The following is an 18,250-nucleotide window of genomic DNA, read 5'->3' as shown; positions in this document are numbered from 1 at the left end:
ACGTTCCCACGGCTGGATGGATGCCACGTGGGACTGTGGGGTTTGTGGAGAGAGAAGGCCATGGATCGTGCCTCCAGCTTGGCAGGAGGAGTGCTGGGGTGTGCATATGAGAGATGGTGAGGGGAGAGCTGGGCAGCGAGGCTGGGCAGAGGCAGGCAGCAGGGAGGCCCTGTGCTCCCAGCTGCAACTGGGCAGAAATGCTGCTTGGTATCTGCTCTGCTCTGGAAGAGGAAGGAGAGCCCATCACAGTGGTTCAGGTGAAGATGTCACATTGGCAGAATGACTTTTTTTTCACAGGCAGTAAAAGAAATTCATTCAGAAAGGGAGGATCCAGAGGACAGAGCAGGCACTTGGCTGTCCCAGTTAATCCCTTCCATACGGGCCTGTCCCAAGTGTTACCTGCCCCATCCCCAGCTGCGAGGTGCCTCGAGGACACGCTGCTGCACACAGGTGGCACTGAACACAGGTGGGACACTCCTCCAGAAGGAAGGCAGGCAACAGGCATGGCTTGAAACCCCTTTATTGAAGGTGCCCGATTAGGAAGCCTTGTGTATCTCAGCCCTTACAACTCTTCTTGCACACCTGGCTTCCCTTTCACCAAGTGTTTCTTCTGAGGGCCCTACAAGAGAGCAGAAAAGAGAGGTCTCGGTGTTGGTGGCACACAAAGATGGCTTTCAAGGCTGCGTGAGCTGTGTGGAGCAGGACTGCAGCTCTGGCCCCTATCTGCTTCACGTGGCTGCTCCTGGTCCCTGCTCCCCATCTGGTAGCCCTGCACTGCCATTCACCAGCAAGCCCTGGGGTCACCCTAGCCCTGCAGGCATCAGGAGCAGAACATCACGGTCCTTGCACAAAGGGTTTGTTTATCAGGACCACACACTGCCAGAGAGCTCTGAGCCAGGCCTGCACTCGGGGCACGCTGGGGGGAGCATTAATTTTGCTTGTGAACGCTGCCAGGAGCCCCCCACGGGGAAACAGCTCCCCGGCTGGTGTACGAGCCCTGGACGAGGCAAGGCCTCCCATGAGCAGAGGCACAGAGTCTCATCAGCCAGCTCAACGAGCCTGAGGAGTTTCTGCCAGCTAGGAAATGGGGTTTTCTTGGACCAAGTAAGTCCTAGGGAACAGGCCGCAAGAATCACTTGTGTGACAAAACATTTCTAGCCAAATGTGAAGTTTTACAACATTATACTTGGGGGAACCTCTCACCCCATGGAGAAAATGGCAAATAAAGCCTCCACAGGTAAAGCCATGGCCCGTCCCTAAGGCCCCCGCCACGGTTACTCAGGACTTAGCAGGGCAGGCAAGCAGGACACACACGTCGCTCTCGCTGCAGAACAAGCTCCTGACGCTGAGCTGAAGGAAAACGGCTTAACCTCTAAAAGAGCTCTGCAAAGACACTGCACAACCAATCCCCCTTCCGGGGGCTAAGGAGGCTTAGCTAGTTTCACAGGGGATTTCTGTCTGGCAGGCCGGATCCAGGCACGGTGTCTGCCTGCAGGGAACGCGGGCAGTTCTGTCCATTGCTGCTAGCTGAGGGCCCAGCTCACCAAGCACTTCCTCCATTTCACATTCAGACGTAGGCACCAGCCTGGTGTAGGTTGCAGAACTGTTCAAGAAGCTCCATTTGTTTTGGATTTATTTCGATGATTTTTTTTTTTTCTGCCCTGGATTTGAGAAAAATATACTGCTTGCCCTTTTTGGAAGCTTCCTGACAGAAAAATCACAAGTTTGTGGCTGAATTTGACCCAACCTTTTCCTCTTAAGAACATTAAAGTTATAAATCATTCCAAACAAATCAAAGGAGTGCACAATTACGGGTGAAAGGGACCATATGTCCAACATGGTGCCTGCCAAGTTAACTGCTTGTTTAAAACATCCCGTGGTGAATGGAAGCTGGTTGGCCATATGGTGGTGTATTATTTGCTAGCTGCCTTGTCTTGGATCACTCACACGACCATCATGTTCTTCCTCAGCACAGTATCTGCTGTGTGAGTTGAATTCATGCCTGTCTTTTATGCGAGATGGTCCTGATCACTCAATTGGCCGTTGGTATACCTAGAAGCAGATGCTTGGCTGGACTCAATCGGTTGCTTTAGCCCCAGCTGCAAGCGTGGCCCGGTGCAAAGCATAACTCACCATGAAAGCCCGCTTCTCCTGAGCTGTCTGGAAGCAGCCGTGGCCAAACTTGGATGTGGTATCAATGAATTTGAGTTCAATGGCTTCCTGAGCCCGCCGGCTGGTATGTACCAGAAGGGACTGGAAGGGAGAAGTCGCAACGCATCAGGCTTACCTTTACAGAAAGTCTGGATATCTGCTCTGATGGAAGCAGGATTGAAATATCCTAGGTGCATCCATTAGATAACTATCTCCAAGAGAATCTGCATTCTCAGAGGAACACCCTGGTGCTCAGGTGGCAGGTGATGCCTTGGCTTGTAGGGCAGCTCTGAGATGAGCCTGCTCTTTTATTTCCTCACAATCTGCTCATGGCCAAGGTTTCCACCCACAGGCCCAACCACCAAAGCCTCAAAGGCTCGCAGCTTCTGTCTCCAGAGAGAACACATCTTCATTTGCCTGCACACTGCCACTATCAGCCTAGCTGCAAATGCTCTCACTGAGCACCATGCTCGTGTGCCACATGCCCGCTGCTCCCCAGCATCAGTGCCTGACCGATCTCCCTGCCAGCACCTGGGGCAGCAGCATTCTTCCCCTGCCGAATCTGTTAGTGGAGAGCTAAGACCAGTCCCTCCCCAGCGCCGGCTGCGCTCTCACCTTCCGGAGGGTGAGCACACGCTTCTTGGTGCCCACGACGCAGCCCTTCAGCATGAGGAAGTCGTTGTTGACCTCCCCATAGTGGGGAAAGCCGCCCTGTGGGGAGAGGCAGAGAGAGAGTTGGCAGGCAACAGAGCTGGGTGGAAGCAAGCGTGACAAACTGGTGACATTTTCTAGGGAAGCAGAGTGTAGTGACCGACAGTCCTTCCAGCTAAGACACTCTGCATCCTTCAGGGCACCTGCCCAGCATCACCAGAGTGACACTGACTGCATGATCCCTGCCAAGCACCAACCAGTCAGAGCTGGGGAAGCAGGAACCCTGCCGGATGATGTGGGTAAACAGAGAGCAGAGCTGGACAGACTCCCGAGTTAGCAGATTTTACATGTAAAAGGGATTTTTTAAAGGGGATTTTTTTTAACCAAGTAACAAACATTTATCTGTTGAAGAGTTTTTTTAAATGTCATTTGTACTTTTTTTATTTTTTTAATGGTCTCAGTTCCTGTCCAGGGTATCAGCTAGAGGTGAAATGGTGGGTCTAAAAAATGCTCATAGAGATAGCTTTCCACGTCCAGAACACGAGAAAGGGAATTACTGCATTTCCTTCGGTGGAATTCAATTTCCTATGCAGCTGTCTCCAGTCAAAGAATTACTTCCCTGGCCCCGATTGCTGCAGTCAGGGCCATTTGCCATGGGGTAACATCAGGCCATCACAGCCCTGTCACCCCTTACCAGAGGTGTAATGGTCTTTTCTGTGACATCGTAGTTCGTTGAGGCGTTGTTCTTCACCACTTTGCCATCTTCCACGTGGATCCCATGGCCAATGCGGTAAATCTAAAAGGAAGGAAATGGAGACGGTGACTTTCCTGGCCCCACACTGATATACGTCACAGGCACAACATGGTTGTCACTGAGATGTGTCCCCCGTGATGTGCCTCTTGAGCAGGAAACAAGCACCTGCAGAGACGTGCAGAATGACAGCCCTGCAGATCTCTATGGAAACATCAGAGGAGCTGGAGGGAACAGAGGCCACTGTGCCAAGGATGGAGACAGCACGGGAGGAAGGCAGGAAGGCGCAGTGGTGCTGGGCCGTACCTTCTTGTTGAGCTCCGTGCGGTGGTGGTAGCCCTTCTGGCCAGCACGAGCGATGGAGTAGCCAACCCGGGCTGGGTGCCAGGCTCCGATGCAGGCAACTTTACGCAAGCCCTTGTGCGTCTTCCTGGGGAGCTTCTTGGAGTGCCATCGGCTCGTCACCCCTGCAATTGAGATTCAGGGCTGGTGTCTGAGCACTGGGGGGAGAAAGCCTCTTCATCCTTCTGAGGTTCTCAGAAGACACCGTGCTGGAAGGAGACCAAGAGCTGTCCCCACAGTGAGGGCCCAGAGCATAGAACTGTTCTCACTTCCCATGAATCTGATCACTGTGATATGTTCCTGTGGAGCACATCCCCACACACAAAAACACCCACATCTCCGCACACGTGGGGCTGGTGCGAGGCCTTTACATCCCTGAAACACCCCTGAGCCTCCACACTGCCTCAACACCTCCTGGGCACGGCAGACAACATGACCGATATGACTTAAAGGACACCAAGCTCTGCACATCATGGTAGAGGTAAAGAGGCTCTTTGCTACTCCTTGTGCAAAAAGTTGGTGAATTCTCAGCGTGGCTCACACTCCACTGCCTCCAGCATTCCCTTATAGGCAGCATCAGCTGAGAAGGACAGAGCGAAGCTCCCAACAAGGGGAGGGTCCCCCTACTCCGTACCTTTCATCCCATGCCCCTTGGTCACGCCAATGACATCAATCATCTCATTCTGGCTGAAGACGCTGTGCACGGAGACCTGCTTCTCCAGCCTCTCCCGGACCCAGTCGACCTTGTCAGCCACTGTCCCACCATTCAGCTGGATCTCCATCACATGGGCCTTCTTCTGCCGCAGGGGGAGCAGCTTCATCTGTGTTAAAACAGTGCGTTAGGGGAAAATGTTGTGTGTGAGCATACAGGCAGAGCTGCAACACCCACCGCCTGTGAGAGGTGCAGGGGGTGAGCAGGGGCCAGCTCCCCACCACACTGCCCACCTCTTTTATGTCAGTCAGTGACAAGGGTCAGCATGTCCAGGTATCTGGGATCTTTTGTAGCCTGTACCTTGTTCTTAAGCCAAATTTCTCCCATTCTTGCCAGCTAGGCCAGGGGCCAGACAGCCCCATCTCACCCTCATGGTAAATGCCCCACAGATGCCCATCACCAGAACACAGCTGGGGCTTAACATCCTGCCAGGATGCAGCTCTGCATTACAAGCCAGTCAGTCCCTCTCCTTTGGTCATGCTCCCTCTCTGCTTCCAGACTGAGCAGTCACTTCTCGTTTCAGCCACGAGGTGCCCTCACTCTCTCCCAGTCCCAGTTCCCTGGGCAAAGCTTCCACCAAATTCCCACAGTGGGACTTCCTCTGAAGGCTGCACCAGCCACAAGAGAAACGAAGCCAGCTTAGCTCAGTATGAAAATGGGCTCTGTGTATCCAGCAATCTGCATCTGGCAAAACTGCGTCTGCCAGTGGGTTATTTTTTTCCCCAGCACTTGACACCAGTTGCTAATTTGAGGTGATCATGGGGCCTGAGGTCCACTGCTGACACAGGGCTCACCCTGCGTTGATCCCTGGGCAGGGAGCTGTGCTGAGCCTGGCTCACATGGACGGGGCTGGTGTCAGGAGGTAGCTGGAAAGGTCAGCCAGCACCTCCCACCGTCTGCATCCTCTGTCCCACAGCCTTTGATCAGCCTGTGCCTGCTCAGTCTTCTGTGACCCCACCAGGACACCCCATGCTCCAGGCTCCCAGCCCCTAACCACGCTCTGAGGAAGACCCCGAGGCCCCCGTGCCCAGTGCCCTGGGTAAGGCTCTGACCTGCGTGTGCACAATGACACGAATGACCTTGCAGTACTTTTTCATAGCTGTAAAATCCTTCTCCAGCTGCTTTTTGCCATCCTCATCCTGCCATTTTTTGCAGTACTTGGTGAAAGCCTTCTTCTTGCTCTTGTGCCTACGACAGAAGCGTTTAATAGCTATCAAGAGCTGAACAGTGAAGCGTTTCTTCACTGTGCCCTGCAACAGAACAGCTTGGGGGCTGACCACCTTGCCAGGCACCTTCCTGGAGGCACCAGGTACCTGCAGGCACCTGCACCATACCTGACTGCCTGCCCCATGAGAGGGGGCTCCGAGGTGGGAAGAGGAAAGTGAGTAACAAGCTGCAAAAAGGGCTGGCAATTCAGACCTTTCTGCATGAAGAATCCAGTTGTCTCCCACTGACTGGCTCAGTGCCATCAAAACACAAGCGCAAAATCGGAGCTTAGTGGAGAAAGGAGAACAGCCTCCACCAGGGATCGGAGGCATGTGGTGGGTGGATCTGACGGCCAACAGGCGCTTTTGCAGGAGACACGATTCCTATGGTTATGAAATTCGTGTTTCCATTTTCCTCTCTGCCAGTGTGGGATTTGCGGTGTTGCTGTTTACCAGGGATAGGGGTCACATTCTGCATCGATATTCCCCCTGAAAAATCTGTTTTTGCTCCCTTCTCTTGGTACCTAAGCTCAAACATTACAGCTTAATGGGGAGTAGATGGTTCCAACCTACACAGAGAGAAACAGACCTGCAGCACACACTGTGTATGATATCATGGAGAGCGCTAACACGGTTCAACTACTAAAATAAATTTACATATGCATATGCTGATTCCTAGCATCAAGCTGCTTGCAGCGTCTCTGTGCATGACAGAATAGTTGTTTCACGCCACCCCAGAGCCAGCTGCCGGTAGCTGAGCAGTTTGCAGTGGCCAGGCACCATGCAGAGCCTGGGGGAAAGGCCCGCGAGGGACTCCCCATGTGCAGGGGACCCCAGTGACCCACCACAGCCAGGGAGGCACGTACCAGTTCTTGTAGAAACGCCGTCTGCACTCATCGCTGATGTGCTCGGCAAAAACGGTCTTGAAATTCCTCAAGCCCTTTGGTGTTTCTATATACCCCACGACTCCCACCACCACCATCGGGGGGGTCTCGATGATGGTCACAGCCTCCACCTCCTCCCTCTTGGAGACCTCTGCAGGACAGCAAAGGGACACGGAATCAGATCACATTGGAGCCATCTGTGGCCTGTGCCTGGGGCCCATTCTGCAAGCAATATGCTGAGGGAAGGATCACACTGTAGCCTCATGGCTAGCCTCAGCCTTTCCAGTCCCCCACCACAAGCCCCACAGGAGGGCCACACAGGGTTCAACCACCAGGCACCCACTAGGTCAGAACCTAAGGCCCAGCATACTTTAGCACCTTCTTCAGGTTGGAGGGAGCAGTACGCTGGATTCCCTGGAGTTTGGCTCCGACGCCAGGGGCATCCCACGAAGTAACACTATAAATTTCCTCACCAAGGTGCTCCACAGTGCCCAGGATCTGTCAGAGAAGGACCCCTGCAGGGTCCTTCTGCCAGCAGGGTCCAACAAACCGCTACCACCATACTAGCATGGGGACTTCCCCAGGACCCCCTTTATGGCCTTTGGCCATCAAAGATCTGGACAGCATTACAGGAGACGGGCTACAAGCTATGTGCTCCGCCACCTATTTCCACAAGCAGCCTTTCCCCCAACAAGCCCTTGCCCTCTCCTCCTGGAGGTGACCCCCCTCCTTCAGCCAAGCCTTACTGAGCCCAGGCCTGTGCACCTCCCGCAGGGTGTGTGTCATGCCAGCTTTGTAGCCCAGAAAAGCTGTCAGGTGGACCGGTTTGCTGGGATCATCTTTAGGCCACGTCTTCACCTTCCCTCGGTGGCGGCGGCTTCTCTTGTGGGGTAGGAAGCCCAGGTGGCCATGCCTGGGAGCAGAGAACTTGCGGTGGGACTGCGGAGAGGAAGAACAAAGACGATCAGCCTCATTCTGTCCCAGAAGACACCAAAGGGACCAAGCCCAAAGTACAATAGAAAATCTCCCCTTTAATGTAAGTGAGCACTGGAAGGATTCTGGGCTTTTCATCCTTTCCAACTTGAGAAAAAGAACTTGCAATAGCATGGGCATCTCTTTAAGCTTCCACCACATGCATCAAATAAATCAGTGAGTTTCTGGACAAATGATGCAAACTAACTGAAAACTTAATCTCCCCCCTTTCTGCTTGAGGACTTGCAAGAAGTATGTCCTTTAATAGGTCTTCTCTACTGTGATGTTAATTACAATTATTAATTTTATATTCAGAACCACCAAAAAGGCCTGATCAGAATTCACATTCAATACTTTGTGTCATCAGGGCAAACAGCACCAAGCAGGCACAGCTAACAACTGGCAGAAACCAGAAAGGATGCCCAAAGGAAGCAGCAATAACATGCGCAGGTTATGCATAAATACGCACCTTGAAAACCAGATTAGAAGAGTTAAATACATAAACCCCAATCCCAAGGTCATGTTGTGCCAGGCAGAGAAAAGCAACAGCACTTCAGAGAGACATGGACAAATTCTTACAGCACTGGCTTCAAGGCAGGAAGCTAGGGGGTCAATCCAAGCACTGAGTTAGATCTAAGCCCGCTGCAGTTCCCTTCTTGCGGAGACCAGTTCCAGAACCTGGCTGCACTTTCCACCAAGCTTATTTTCCAACCCAAGTGGAGTTATGCTGGGTCCAGCCCCACTTCAGCTGTGCTAATTTAACCAATAACTCAGCCCTGTTCGCTGTCCCTCTCCATGCAATCCCCAAGGTAGCAGCGCCGAGCTTTACGAACCATGGGACGTCTTCAGCCCAAGTCAGCAGCAGGAAGAGGCTATCGCCAAGTGCCTCCCCTGCCTGATACTTGGGATGTTTATCAGTCTGAAGACACAAATTTAGCCACTAGCTTCATTCGGTGCTATATTCAAAGCTGGCAGGTTTGACTCTAACAGTTGGGATGTGGTAAAGGTCAATTGCTGGTGTCTCAGTTTACCGCTCGCCCTCCTGAACAACTTGAACGTGAATGGGACCGATCACAATGGCTCCCAACCACGACACCGCTCAGTCAAAGCCGGGAAAGCTCCCTCGGGGCACAGCCAGTCGCCAGATTTGGTGCATTGAGCAGGCTGCTCTTGGACAGGGACAGATTATTATTATTATTATTATTACTACTACTACTACTACTAATAATAATAATAAATGCATCAGTGTAGACAATAAAGACTTGGTGATTCTGGCTGGAGAAGAGGTGAAGCCAGCACTGCATGTGGCAGGCTCAGGGCTCAAGCACTCAGCTATAGCACCAAGGCTGCTGACATCGCACACCTCTGGCAGCATGAACCTCTCCAGGCTGAGGGCTGTGACCCCAGGCCCGGCACGAAGACGCCCAGCGGGGGGACGAGGCCACCTCCCATCCTAGCCCAGCTGCCCCAGCTGGCTGCGACCCCCCTCGACAAGCCGCCATGTCAGCAGCACGCCCCCCCCCCGCCGAGACTACAACTCCCAGCATGCACCGGGCGCCGGCGGAGCACGCGCAGAGCGGCGCCCTCCGACCGCCGGCGCTGTGGAGGGCGCCGCCATTTTGTGCGCGTCCCCGCCGCCCGCGGCACCATGGCGGAGGGCAGGGACCGCGACGTGTACACGGCGCCGCCGCCCCGCACGCCCGTGGCGGACAGGACCACGTCGGTGCCCAACCCGGTCACCTTCTTCCAGGCCGTCTTCAGCTACGTGGTCGACGCGCCCGTTACCTTCGTGCGCGGTACGGCCGGGCCGGGCCGCCCCGGGAGCGGGGACGGGGCTGAGGGGGACGGGGCAGGGATGGAGGGGGACGGCGGGGGGGGAAGGGGAGCGCCGCGACACGGGGAGGCGGGCACAGGCAAGGGCGTTGGGATGGCCGCACGGGGACGGTGGCAGTGGGACGGACACACGGACAGACACGGGATGTGGGGACACGCTGGGCCCTGTGTGCCTGACTCCTGTCGTTGCCCGCTGCCGTCGCAGAGTGGATCGAGAGCCGCCAAGCCAAGAACAAGTTCTACTACTACCACCAGAAGTTTCCCCGCGTGCCCGACCTGAGCGAGTGCATGGAGGGCGACCACCTCTGCTTCTTCGAGGCTGAAGCGCAGTGGAGGAGGGACAGGTACGGCAGCGGGCTGTCCCCGCTGGGGAGCCACAGGGCGCTGTCAGTCAGCCCTGGGAACCGCAGTGGGTGGCTGCAATTCATGTCATTTTCATGGATTTTGGGGTGTTGAATGTTTTCCTAGTACACTTAAATCACACTTTTTTTACAGAATGCTGGTGTCCATAGTTCTGCAGCCCCCCGCATCCTGCTTGTTAGCTGGGCAGGGTGGTGGCATCAGACGTCCCCCTGCAGTGCCAGTGCAGAATACTGTAAAAACCCAGAGCTGAACTTCCACCTGGCATCTTCACACCTTTGTTCAGCTCTCACGATCATTTGGCTATGCTTGCATTCATACTCATCTCCTGCACAGGATGGTGGACCAGGAAATCGTGGAGATAGTCCGGGAAAGGCTCGGTGCATGCAAGCAGAGGGAAGGACCGAACCAGTTCCAGAACTGTGCCAAAGAGGTGGAGCAGCTCGCACAGGTCACCAAGGCCTATCAGGACAGATGTGAGTATGGCAGCTGCCCGTGCAATCTGCTGCGGCACTGTGGGGAAAGGTTCAGAACCAACATTCCTGCTGGGAATTCTGTCTTTGTGATAAAAATTCCCCCTTGGCAAACGCTACAGAGCTGGGCTTGGGGCTCAGCTGTGCTGGAGCCATTAGGCCTGGGCAGTGACATTAAATAAGCACAGCACGGAGTGGTTTGCCACTCCTGCTGCTGCCAGAGCCATCAGGTCTGCCTGCATCTGCCTCTGCACCGCAGCGTTCACTGCCCTGATGCTCAATGCCAGGCGTTTACATGGGGCTGAGTTTCTTACAGACGAGGAACACTCTTCAGACCTTCACTTGATTATCTTTCTTCCTAGACGGTGATCTTGGTGTCCATGGAAATGCCAGGACATGCCTGATGAAGCAGAAGCACAGGATGATCGAGGAGAGGAAGGCACAAGCAACCGCATCTTAGATCTGGGTACAGAATGGTTAGCACCTCCTCACTGGTGCTCATTGAATACCGTGTTTCATCTTTGAACCCTGATGCTATTGACCTCTACAATAAACGTACAACCCAGAAAAGCTCTTTTCAGGTCTGCACTCATCTCTTAATTCACAGGTTGCTGCCACACTCGAGGGCAGCCCCTGGCTAGAGGCACCCCAGCTGTGCTACCCAGCATTTCCCTGCCGGACCCCTCCCCTGCTGCCATGAAGCAGTAAGACAGCTCTGCTCTACCCAGCCCTGGAAGGGCCCTCCCTCAGAGCAGAAACTGTGCTGTAGGAGAGCATAAAGGCCTGTTATGTTCCTTCATCCTCAGAGCTGGTTCTAGACCCAATTTAGGATTAATGCATGATTAACAAGGATTAGTGTAATGTAACATTCAATTTCATTCAGCAGATGTTTAGATTCCAGTCTCCAGACTTAAGCCTACTCAAATCCCCAGCCCAGATTTAATCCACGTGCCCAACACACCAAGAATTCAATCAAACCAATCCATTTCTTGTCCACTGATCGTTTTATTGTCTTGTACAAAAACCACTTAAGTAGTTGCCACAGCAGCTGCCTGGGTTCTCTGCACTGAGACTCTGGTGTGGGTCTTCGCCAGATGATCAGTGAACTCCTGCAAGAAAAAAAAAGTTAATTGTTGAAAACCATCATCACATCATCTTCAATATCGATCCCTTTTCAGGAAGGCGTATGCATTGGGCAGGAGGGGATGTTCAGATAGAGCTGATTTTTGAAGCACTGAATAAACCTCAGGCTGAGGTCCTGCTGCCTGGGGATTTCAGGAGAACAAGTCAAGGAAGAGGGACTGTGGAGGCCCACAGGTACAGCCGCACAAGGCTGATTCACAGAACTGCTGAGGCTGGAAGGGACCTACAGAGGCTCTGGAAATTACCTACCCCAGCCTCCCATCAAGCAGGGTCAGCTGAAGCAGGCTGCCCAGGACCACATCCCATTAAACTCTGACCATCTCCGCAGAACAGACTGATCTGGGCAACACACTCCAGTGCCTGGCCCGCAGAAATTTTGTACTCTTACCTGGTAAGGAGACTTGGTGAACACCGTCTCTTTCCAGAGGTCAGGAGTCAGGTAACTGTAGGTCTTGGAGATGGCATCAAAGGTGGCTTTGGCTATCGACAGAAGGCAAACATTGCACATCACGGTCACAGCAAACCTCCCCTGTGCCCACCTATGCAGCTTCAGAAGTGTAGAATTTCGGAAGGAACAGGGAGACCATAGCAGGGTCCCTCTGTTCCACATTCCAAATTCAAGTTTCTTTCTCTCTCCATTTACGACAATTACACTACTTCAACCAAGTGCAACCGCGCAGATTGGGAGATTTTACATCAATGCACACAGGATTTTTTTATAATTAACTCTGCAGAACTTCAGGGTCAGCTACAGCAGGAGTAAAGGAGTAGCCTGCATTACAGAAAGTACCACAAGAAGGCTGAATTCCTGCTTGAATGCTAGAAGCTTTTAAATTAATAGGTTTAAAAAATACTACAGCTATTATCTTCCTGGCAGCAACAGAAACATGTCAATACATAGAAATAACCTGTACCACAACAGCCTAGCACTTACCAAAGTTGCCCAGCGTGGCGGTACAGCCCCTGGCAGAGGTGTAACAGTCGTCAATACCAGCCATCATCAGCAGCTTCTTGGGAACAGGTGCAGACACGATGCCTGTGCCACGAGGGGCTGGGATCAGCCGCACCAGGACGGATCCACACCGCCCAGTAACCTGCACAAACACACCCGGTTACAACTCCCACAGCACGCAGCACGAAGTACCCAGACAAACGCGAGGCGTTCTTACCTTGCAAGGCACAGTGTGGGGCTTGCCAATCTTGTTCCCCCAGTAGCCTCGGCGTACTGGTACGATGGATAACTTGGCCAAAATGATGGCCCCACGAATAGCAGTGGCAACTTCTTTGGAGCATTTCACGCCGAGGCCAACATGGCCATTGTAGTCTCCAATAGCGACAAAAGCCTAAGGTTGAAGAAAAGCTGTCAGTGTGGGAACGCTCTCTCAGACCACCATCCATCAGGGTCTGACCAAGTATAACCCCAGGTTAGCTCAGCAGCTAAGTCACAGCTCATCCAAACACAAGCATTTTAAAGCAACTCCTAAAACTTAAAGTTCATACAGTTTAAGTCTATTTTTCCCATTAAAACTTGTCCTCTGAATCAGAAACAAGAAGTGGGATTTAGACCCCTGCTACAGCCACTGCCATCAAAATCCCAGCAGTTCTCAGGGAGCATTCCCTGTCCACAGGGAAGAACTCTTCATCTTCCACAACCCCCAAAAGCCCAACACCACAGCAGGTGTGCAACTGGATTTTGCAGTAGGACTGTTTTAATGTACCATTTAAAGACATTAATAGAAAATGTTACCTTAAACCTCGTACGCTGACCGGCACGAGTCTGTTTCTGCACAGGCATGATCTTCAAGACCTCATCTTTCAGAGAAGACCCCAGGAAGAAATCAATGATCTCTGACTCCTGCAAGATTCAGTCATTTAACCCATCACACAAAGCCACGCTTTTCAAACAAACTTAAATGCAACCAGCAAGGCTCCTACAAAACAACAACAACATAAACACAAAAGTTTGGCTAATACTTAAGTACATTAAACTTCATGGGCTTGTATTATTGGACTACCTGGCAAGATAAAATAACTTTTATTTTTCCATCCCTGAGCACAACTATTAGAATCGTTTGACCAGCATGCTACCATCTCCAAACAACACAAAAGGCAACACAACTCTCACTATTCTCCACGATAAATAAATGCAGTCCACAACTTCTATTGATTTGTACCTGAAGTAAGAATGCATTTAACGGAAGCTCTATAAACAATAAACACAGCACCCAACCTGAACCACAGAGCTCAGATTAAGACTCTACTGCTTATTACTACTCATAAAGCCTTACCTTGATGGGAAGTGAGAAGAGATAGATCTCCTCAAGAGACTTGATCTTCATGTCCTTGACCAGGCGACCAAGTTTGGTGACAGGAATCCACTAGGGAGAGAAGCAGCAACAATGGCTCACCAGCCGCCCCAGGTGGCAGCGCCCCGTGCTCCATCCCTCCGGAGGACACCGGGGGATCCCCTCACACCGGTTCGGTGCCCGCAGATTCCGGCCCCGCCGCTCTGCCCCCCACAGCCCCCTTCCCGTCCTTACTTCCTTATCCTCCGCCTTGCCTCCACGGGCTCCACGGCCTCTGCCACGGCCTCTCCCTCGGCCGCGCCCGCGGCCCCGCAGCCCGGTCCCGAAGCCTCCGCGGAAGCCCCCTCGGGCGGCTCCTGGCCCTCCCGCAGCACCGGCGTCGTCCGCCATTTGCTATAACACAGAGAGGCGCCTCAGCACCAGCCCCACTGGAAAGGGCCGCGCGGCGAGGCGACATGGCCCAGCCAGCACCCGGGCAGCCGGGCGCGGCTGCCCCCGAGGCGGCGGCGGCCCAGATGGCGGCGGATGGAGAGGAGGCCGCCCTGCCACCATCCCGCCCCACCGCCATAACTGCACACTTACGTGATCTCAGAGTAGAAGGCCGCGGCGCCGCTCCGCCCGCTATTTATACCCAGCCAGGTCTCGCGAGAGCTCCTCCCTCCCCCTCCCAGCCCCGCGCGCTGAATGCTGGACGCGCCGCTGGGGGCGGGGACGGCGTCTGACCAGTTATACAGGGCGCGGGGCGGGCGGGCCGCGCGCATGCGCGGGAAGCGCGTGGTATAAAAGGCGCGCACGTGGGGGGGGCGCTCAGTGTGAGGGGAGAGGTGAGGCGGAGCGGGAGCTTGGCTGTGTGGAGTGGGCGGTGGGGCTTTGTTTTGACTGCTCGATTTTTGGGTTTCTGGAGGTTTTAAAGGTGGGCTGAGGTTGTTGTGTTCGTGTTCCTGTCTGTGCTGCTGCTGGGTAACTGTGGTGGGGTTGTCGGTGAGGGGCTGGGAGGGCGCAACCGGGTCTGGGGGCGCCTGGCACGGTCTGAAAGTCACCACCGGTCTCCTGTGGCCCTGGTGAGATAACTGTGCCGACAGCATAAGGAGCATTAAGCTTATTGCCCACGGCGCCGATGTGTGGGGAATGAAACCCATGTTCCTACAAGCAGCTCTACGAGAACCGCTGGGGGCTGGTTGTGCTTGCAGGTACGGTGAGGTGCCCCTGGACGCCCCACGTTTCTAGGGGGGGCGATCTGTACCTGCTGCACGATGCCCTCAGCTTCCTCGTGAGGAAGAACTGTCAGCAGTAGCACAGTAGTGTCCTTATATCACACTTCTGTGGGGTATTCAATCTTTTCGATGTTCCTCGTGTAGGTGAGCCTTAGAAGACCGATAATGGTATCGTGGAGAGCATGACGCTTCCACCCGGAATACTTCGGAATTATTGAGGAATCCTCAGAGGAATGTACATGTACTTTTAAAGCTCTGTGTTTTCAATAAAGATTCAATTGCTTGAATTCATACTGAAGTCTCCTTACTTGTTCGCTGCGTAGCCCGAACAGCCCAGGTGGCCCGGGGAGGGGTAGGAGACGCTGGGCACGCAGCGGGCGCTTTGAGGCAGCTCCATCCGGCGGGGCCGTGCTGCCCACACGCACCGTGGTGCTCCCGGCTTCTTTTGCCCTCACTACGTCACCACCACGCGCCGGAAGTGACGCCATCCGGCGTGCGGCACGAGGAAGACCGGCGGCATGGCGGCGGCGGCCGGGCCCCTGCGCTTCAAGAGCAAGTGAGCGGCGGGCGGGCGGCCGCGGGGCCTCGCCCTGACGGCCTGGCCTCACGTCCCTGTCTCTCCCCTTTCCCTTCCAGCTATGCTGTGTCCAGGAAGATGGAGCCCTTCTACACCGGCGGCCGCGTGCAGGTAAGGGTGGCCCCACGCCGCTGGGGTCTTGCTGCCCCCCTCCCCCCGTTCCTCCCGCCGCGGCAGCCCCGCTCCCTGCTCCCCTTCTCGCCCTCAGGTCAGCCGCGACGGCACCGCCATGTTCTGCCCCTGCGGGACCCGCCTCAACGTGATCGACGTGGAGACAGGGGCTCGGCTCCACAGCCTCGAGCAGGTGAGGTCGTGGTGGGGCCCTGGGGCGCTGCGCCGAAGTTCTGGGGCTGGGAACCGGGTCTGTCCGTGCGGCTGGGGCTGGGAACCGGTCTGTCCATGCGGCTGGGGGCTGCTGGGTGTAATCCCCCCGGCAGCAGCTGCAGGGAAGGGAGAGCCCTCAGAAACACCACACCAACAGCCTGTGACTTTTTTTCTTTTTGTTTCTAAAGGGTGACCAAGAGGACATCACCTCGTTTGCTCTTAGCCCTGACGATGAGGTATGTCTCAGGCTATGTTTGCTTTGTGTTCTTCTCTCGTGGGCCTCCTGACAAAGCTGGTTGAGACTGAAGGCTGTTCTGCTTGGTTGCACGCTGTGCTTCCAGACATCTCTGTGTGGTCTGGCCTCTTCTGTGTTCAAGTTAGATGTAGCAACCGTGGCTGATGGTTTTTTGGAGCTAAAGACAAATCCAGGCATAACAGGAATGTATTTTAATCTATTTTATCTACATGTGGGGACTGTAGTAATTGATGTTTCATTTAAATCCAGAGTTATTTCTGGCTTCTTTCATGCATCCATGCACTTAAGCACTGCAGGTCAGTTGCTCTGGCAGAGATTTACTGCTGTTTCTCTTGTTTGTCTGTCAGCCTAGAAGAAGACTTTGTGCATGTATGTTAAATCCAGTGTTTATTCTATTATGCTACGGTATTGGACATAGTCTTGTGAATTCCCTTTGATAGACTGAGCTTCAAGAATGTCATGGTAACTGATGTTTCTGTCTTTTTGGTGCGTGAGCACTGAAGGAACCGAGTATAATTGTTGATTTTGCTTTCTTTTGCCTTGCTTCTGCACAGATTCTTGTGACAGGAAGCCGAGCCCTGCTGCTGAAGCAGTGGAACTGGCAAGAGAACAAGTGCTTGCGCACGTGGAAAGCAGTGCACGTAGCACCCGTTGCTAGCATGGCATTCGATTCTACTTCAACATTGTTGGCCTCAGGTAAGATCCTGCTTTGCTCTCCCACAACAGGACTGGTGCTGAATGGTGCTTCTGCTTGTGAATGAACTGCGCCAGGCTGATGCAGTCTGAGGTGGTGGTGATCTCTTGAATCCAGACAAAATCAGAAGTTAGGCACATATAGAAGTAAGGTGATGGTGGACTGTAAAATACACCTAGTAAAGTGCACATAAATATCTGGGATCTGTGAGTCAGTCTGGCATAGTTATCCCAGTGTACACCTGGGACTCTAGAGATAGAAGAGAAAAGCATGAACTGTAATTATCTATGTCAAGGTTTTTGTCTGTGAATAGTCAGGTTTTTCCCAGCTCTCTGGAATTGTAAAGTGCTTCTTGAAGTTCTTTCTGTGGGTGGCTGTTACTGGATTCGTTTTTCTTTTGCTGCCTTTGCAGCTCGTGACATTTTACAGTCGCTGGTACGTTAGACCTCTTGTCTCTGTCCTTCATTATGTGCCCTTTTCCAAGGTGGATGCGACAGCACCATTAAGATCTGGGATATGATCAAACAGTACTGCACGCACAACCTGAAAGGATCGTCAGGAGTTGTACAGTGAGTACCTGTTTGTAGTCACTGGTGTTAGCGTGCGGCTTGGATCCTGGGACTGGTGGGAAATGTCCTGAGTTCACAGAATGTAAAGGGCTGTTGGGATCGGGTTCTGGGCTATTGTGTCCTGATTTTGAGATGTTTTGTGAAGGAGCTGGGCTATAATTGATTTTAACCCAGGGAGGAAATGATCTGTTCAGGAAGTCTTGGGATTTAAATGGAATATCTGTGCTTGCTGATGCACTTCAAGAACATAAAATGCTGGCAAAGGCCAGTTCTAAATTTTCCTGGTGGGTGGAAGGAGGACTAAAGTCTTGCAAAGAAAGCCATAGTGTAAGTTCAGCTCAACTGATCTGTTGAATTTCTGGTGTAGAACATAAAAGGTTACTGAAATACCAGGCTGATGCTGAGGGGTTGCCAGACACTGCATTCCCGTCTCATTCTGGTGTACCTCCTTCTCTCTAGCCTCGTTGAATTCCACCCTGATATTTCCCGTCTGCAACTCCTCTCCTCCTCGATGGACTACAAAATCCGAATCTGGGACCTGAATTCCAGCAAATGTGTCGCTGTGTTGGATGGCCACTTCAGTGCTGTCACCTCCCTGGCGTTTGCTGCAGATGGGAACACGCTCATTAGGTATGAGCCTACAGAGGCTTAATTTTCTCCCTGTTTACCCTGCCCCTGACAGACTGGATTCCTGTGTGAGGTCTGGGAAGTTTGTCCTGTGGGATGAAGGCCTGCAAGAAGAGTTTGGTCTCAGCTTGACCATGCAAGCAGCTGACTGAGGGCTTTAGCACCTCTGTTTAGGGCAATACGCTGTGCTGCTGTAGTGAAGGCTG

General features: G+C 53.3%; 4 protein-coding genes and 1 non-coding gene across 5 annotated transcripts in view; 3 read left to right on the top strand and 2 right to left on the bottom strand.

Moving 5' to 3' along the window:
• Window positions 1-502: 502 nt before the first annotated feature.
• RPL3L (ribosomal protein L3 like) lies at window positions 503-8,650 on the bottom strand. The gene is made up of 10 exons (XM_035340026.1): window positions 8,502-8,650; window positions 7,443-7,635; window positions 6,679-6,847; window positions 5,660-5,795; window positions 4,530-4,716; window positions 3,860-4,020; window positions 3,497-3,598; window positions 2,767-2,862; window positions 2,134-2,253; window positions 503-619 (listed from the first exon to the last, which is right to left on the bottom strand). Exons 1-10 carry the CDS (start codon window positions 8,502-8,504, stop codon window positions 563-565), a joined length of 1,224 nt encoding a protein of 407 aa, XP_035195917.1. The 5' UTR covers window positions 8,505-8,650; the 3' UTR covers window positions 503-562.
• Window positions 8,651-9,261: 611 nt separating this feature from the next.
• On the top strand, window positions 9,262-10,908 carry NDUFB10 (NADH:ubiquinone oxidoreductase subunit B10). Its single transcript, XM_035339549.1, has 4 exons — window positions 9,262-9,464; window positions 9,707-9,845; window positions 10,198-10,337; window positions 10,697-10,908. The coding sequence occupies exons 1-4, from the start codon at window positions 9,317-9,319 to the stop codon at window positions 10,792-10,794; spliced, it is 525 nt and encodes a 174-aa protein (XP_035195440.1). The 5' UTR covers window positions 9,262-9,316; the 3' UTR covers window positions 10,795-10,908.
• Window positions 10,909-11,319: 411 nt separating this feature from the next.
• On the bottom strand, window positions 11,320-14,198 carry RPS2 (ribosomal protein S2). Its single transcript, XM_035339548.1, has 7 exons — window positions 14,018-14,198; window positions 13,766-13,855; window positions 13,225-13,332; window positions 12,647-12,820; window positions 12,412-12,571; window positions 11,866-11,957; window positions 11,320-11,443 (listed from the first exon to the last, which is right to left on the bottom strand). Exons 1-7 carry the CDS (start codon window positions 14,171-14,173, stop codon window positions 11,363-11,365), a joined length of 861 nt encoding a protein of 286 aa, XP_035195439.1. The 5' UTR covers window positions 14,174-14,198; the 3' UTR covers window positions 11,320-11,362.
• A 609-nt stretch (window positions 14,199-14,807) lies between these two features.
• Window positions 14,808-14,934, top strand: LOC118174635. The gene has a single exon (XR_004754718.1). It is a non-coding gene; the product is annotated as a small nucleolar RNA ACA64 (small nucleolar RNA).
• A 537-nt stretch (window positions 14,935-15,471) lies between these two features.
• The window catches only part of TBL3 (transducin beta like 3), a 10,474-nt gene continuing 7,695 nt past the window's right edge, over window positions 15,472-18,250 (top strand). Inside the window, exons 1-7 of the mRNA XM_035339546.1 lie at window positions 15,472-15,553; window positions 15,634-15,685; window positions 15,783-15,878; window positions 16,087-16,134; window positions 16,709-16,850; window positions 17,333-17,417; window positions 17,877-18,047. Of these exons, the coding sequence (XP_035195437.1) occupies window positions 15,516-15,553; window positions 15,634-15,685; window positions 15,783-15,878; window positions 16,087-16,134; window positions 16,709-16,850; window positions 17,333-17,417; window positions 17,877-18,047 (632 nt within the window). The 5' untranslated portion in view covers window positions 15,472-15,515. The remainder of the gene's footprint in view (window positions 15,554-15,633; window positions 15,686-15,782; window positions 15,879-16,086; window positions 16,135-16,708; window positions 16,851-17,332; window positions 17,418-17,876; window positions 18,048-18,250) is intronic.

This window comes from Oxyura jamaicensis, chromosome 14 (genome assembly GCF_011077185.1).
Source record: "Oxyura jamaicensis isolate SHBP4307 breed ruddy duck chromosome 14, BPBGC_Ojam_1.0, whole genome shotgun sequence".
Classification (NCBI taxonomy): Eukaryota; Metazoa; Chordata; class Aves; order Anseriformes; family Anatidae; genus Oxyura; species Oxyura jamaicensis.
The sequence above is the reverse complement of the archived record's forward strand: the minus strand, read 5'-3'. Positions and strand labels throughout refer to the sequence as shown.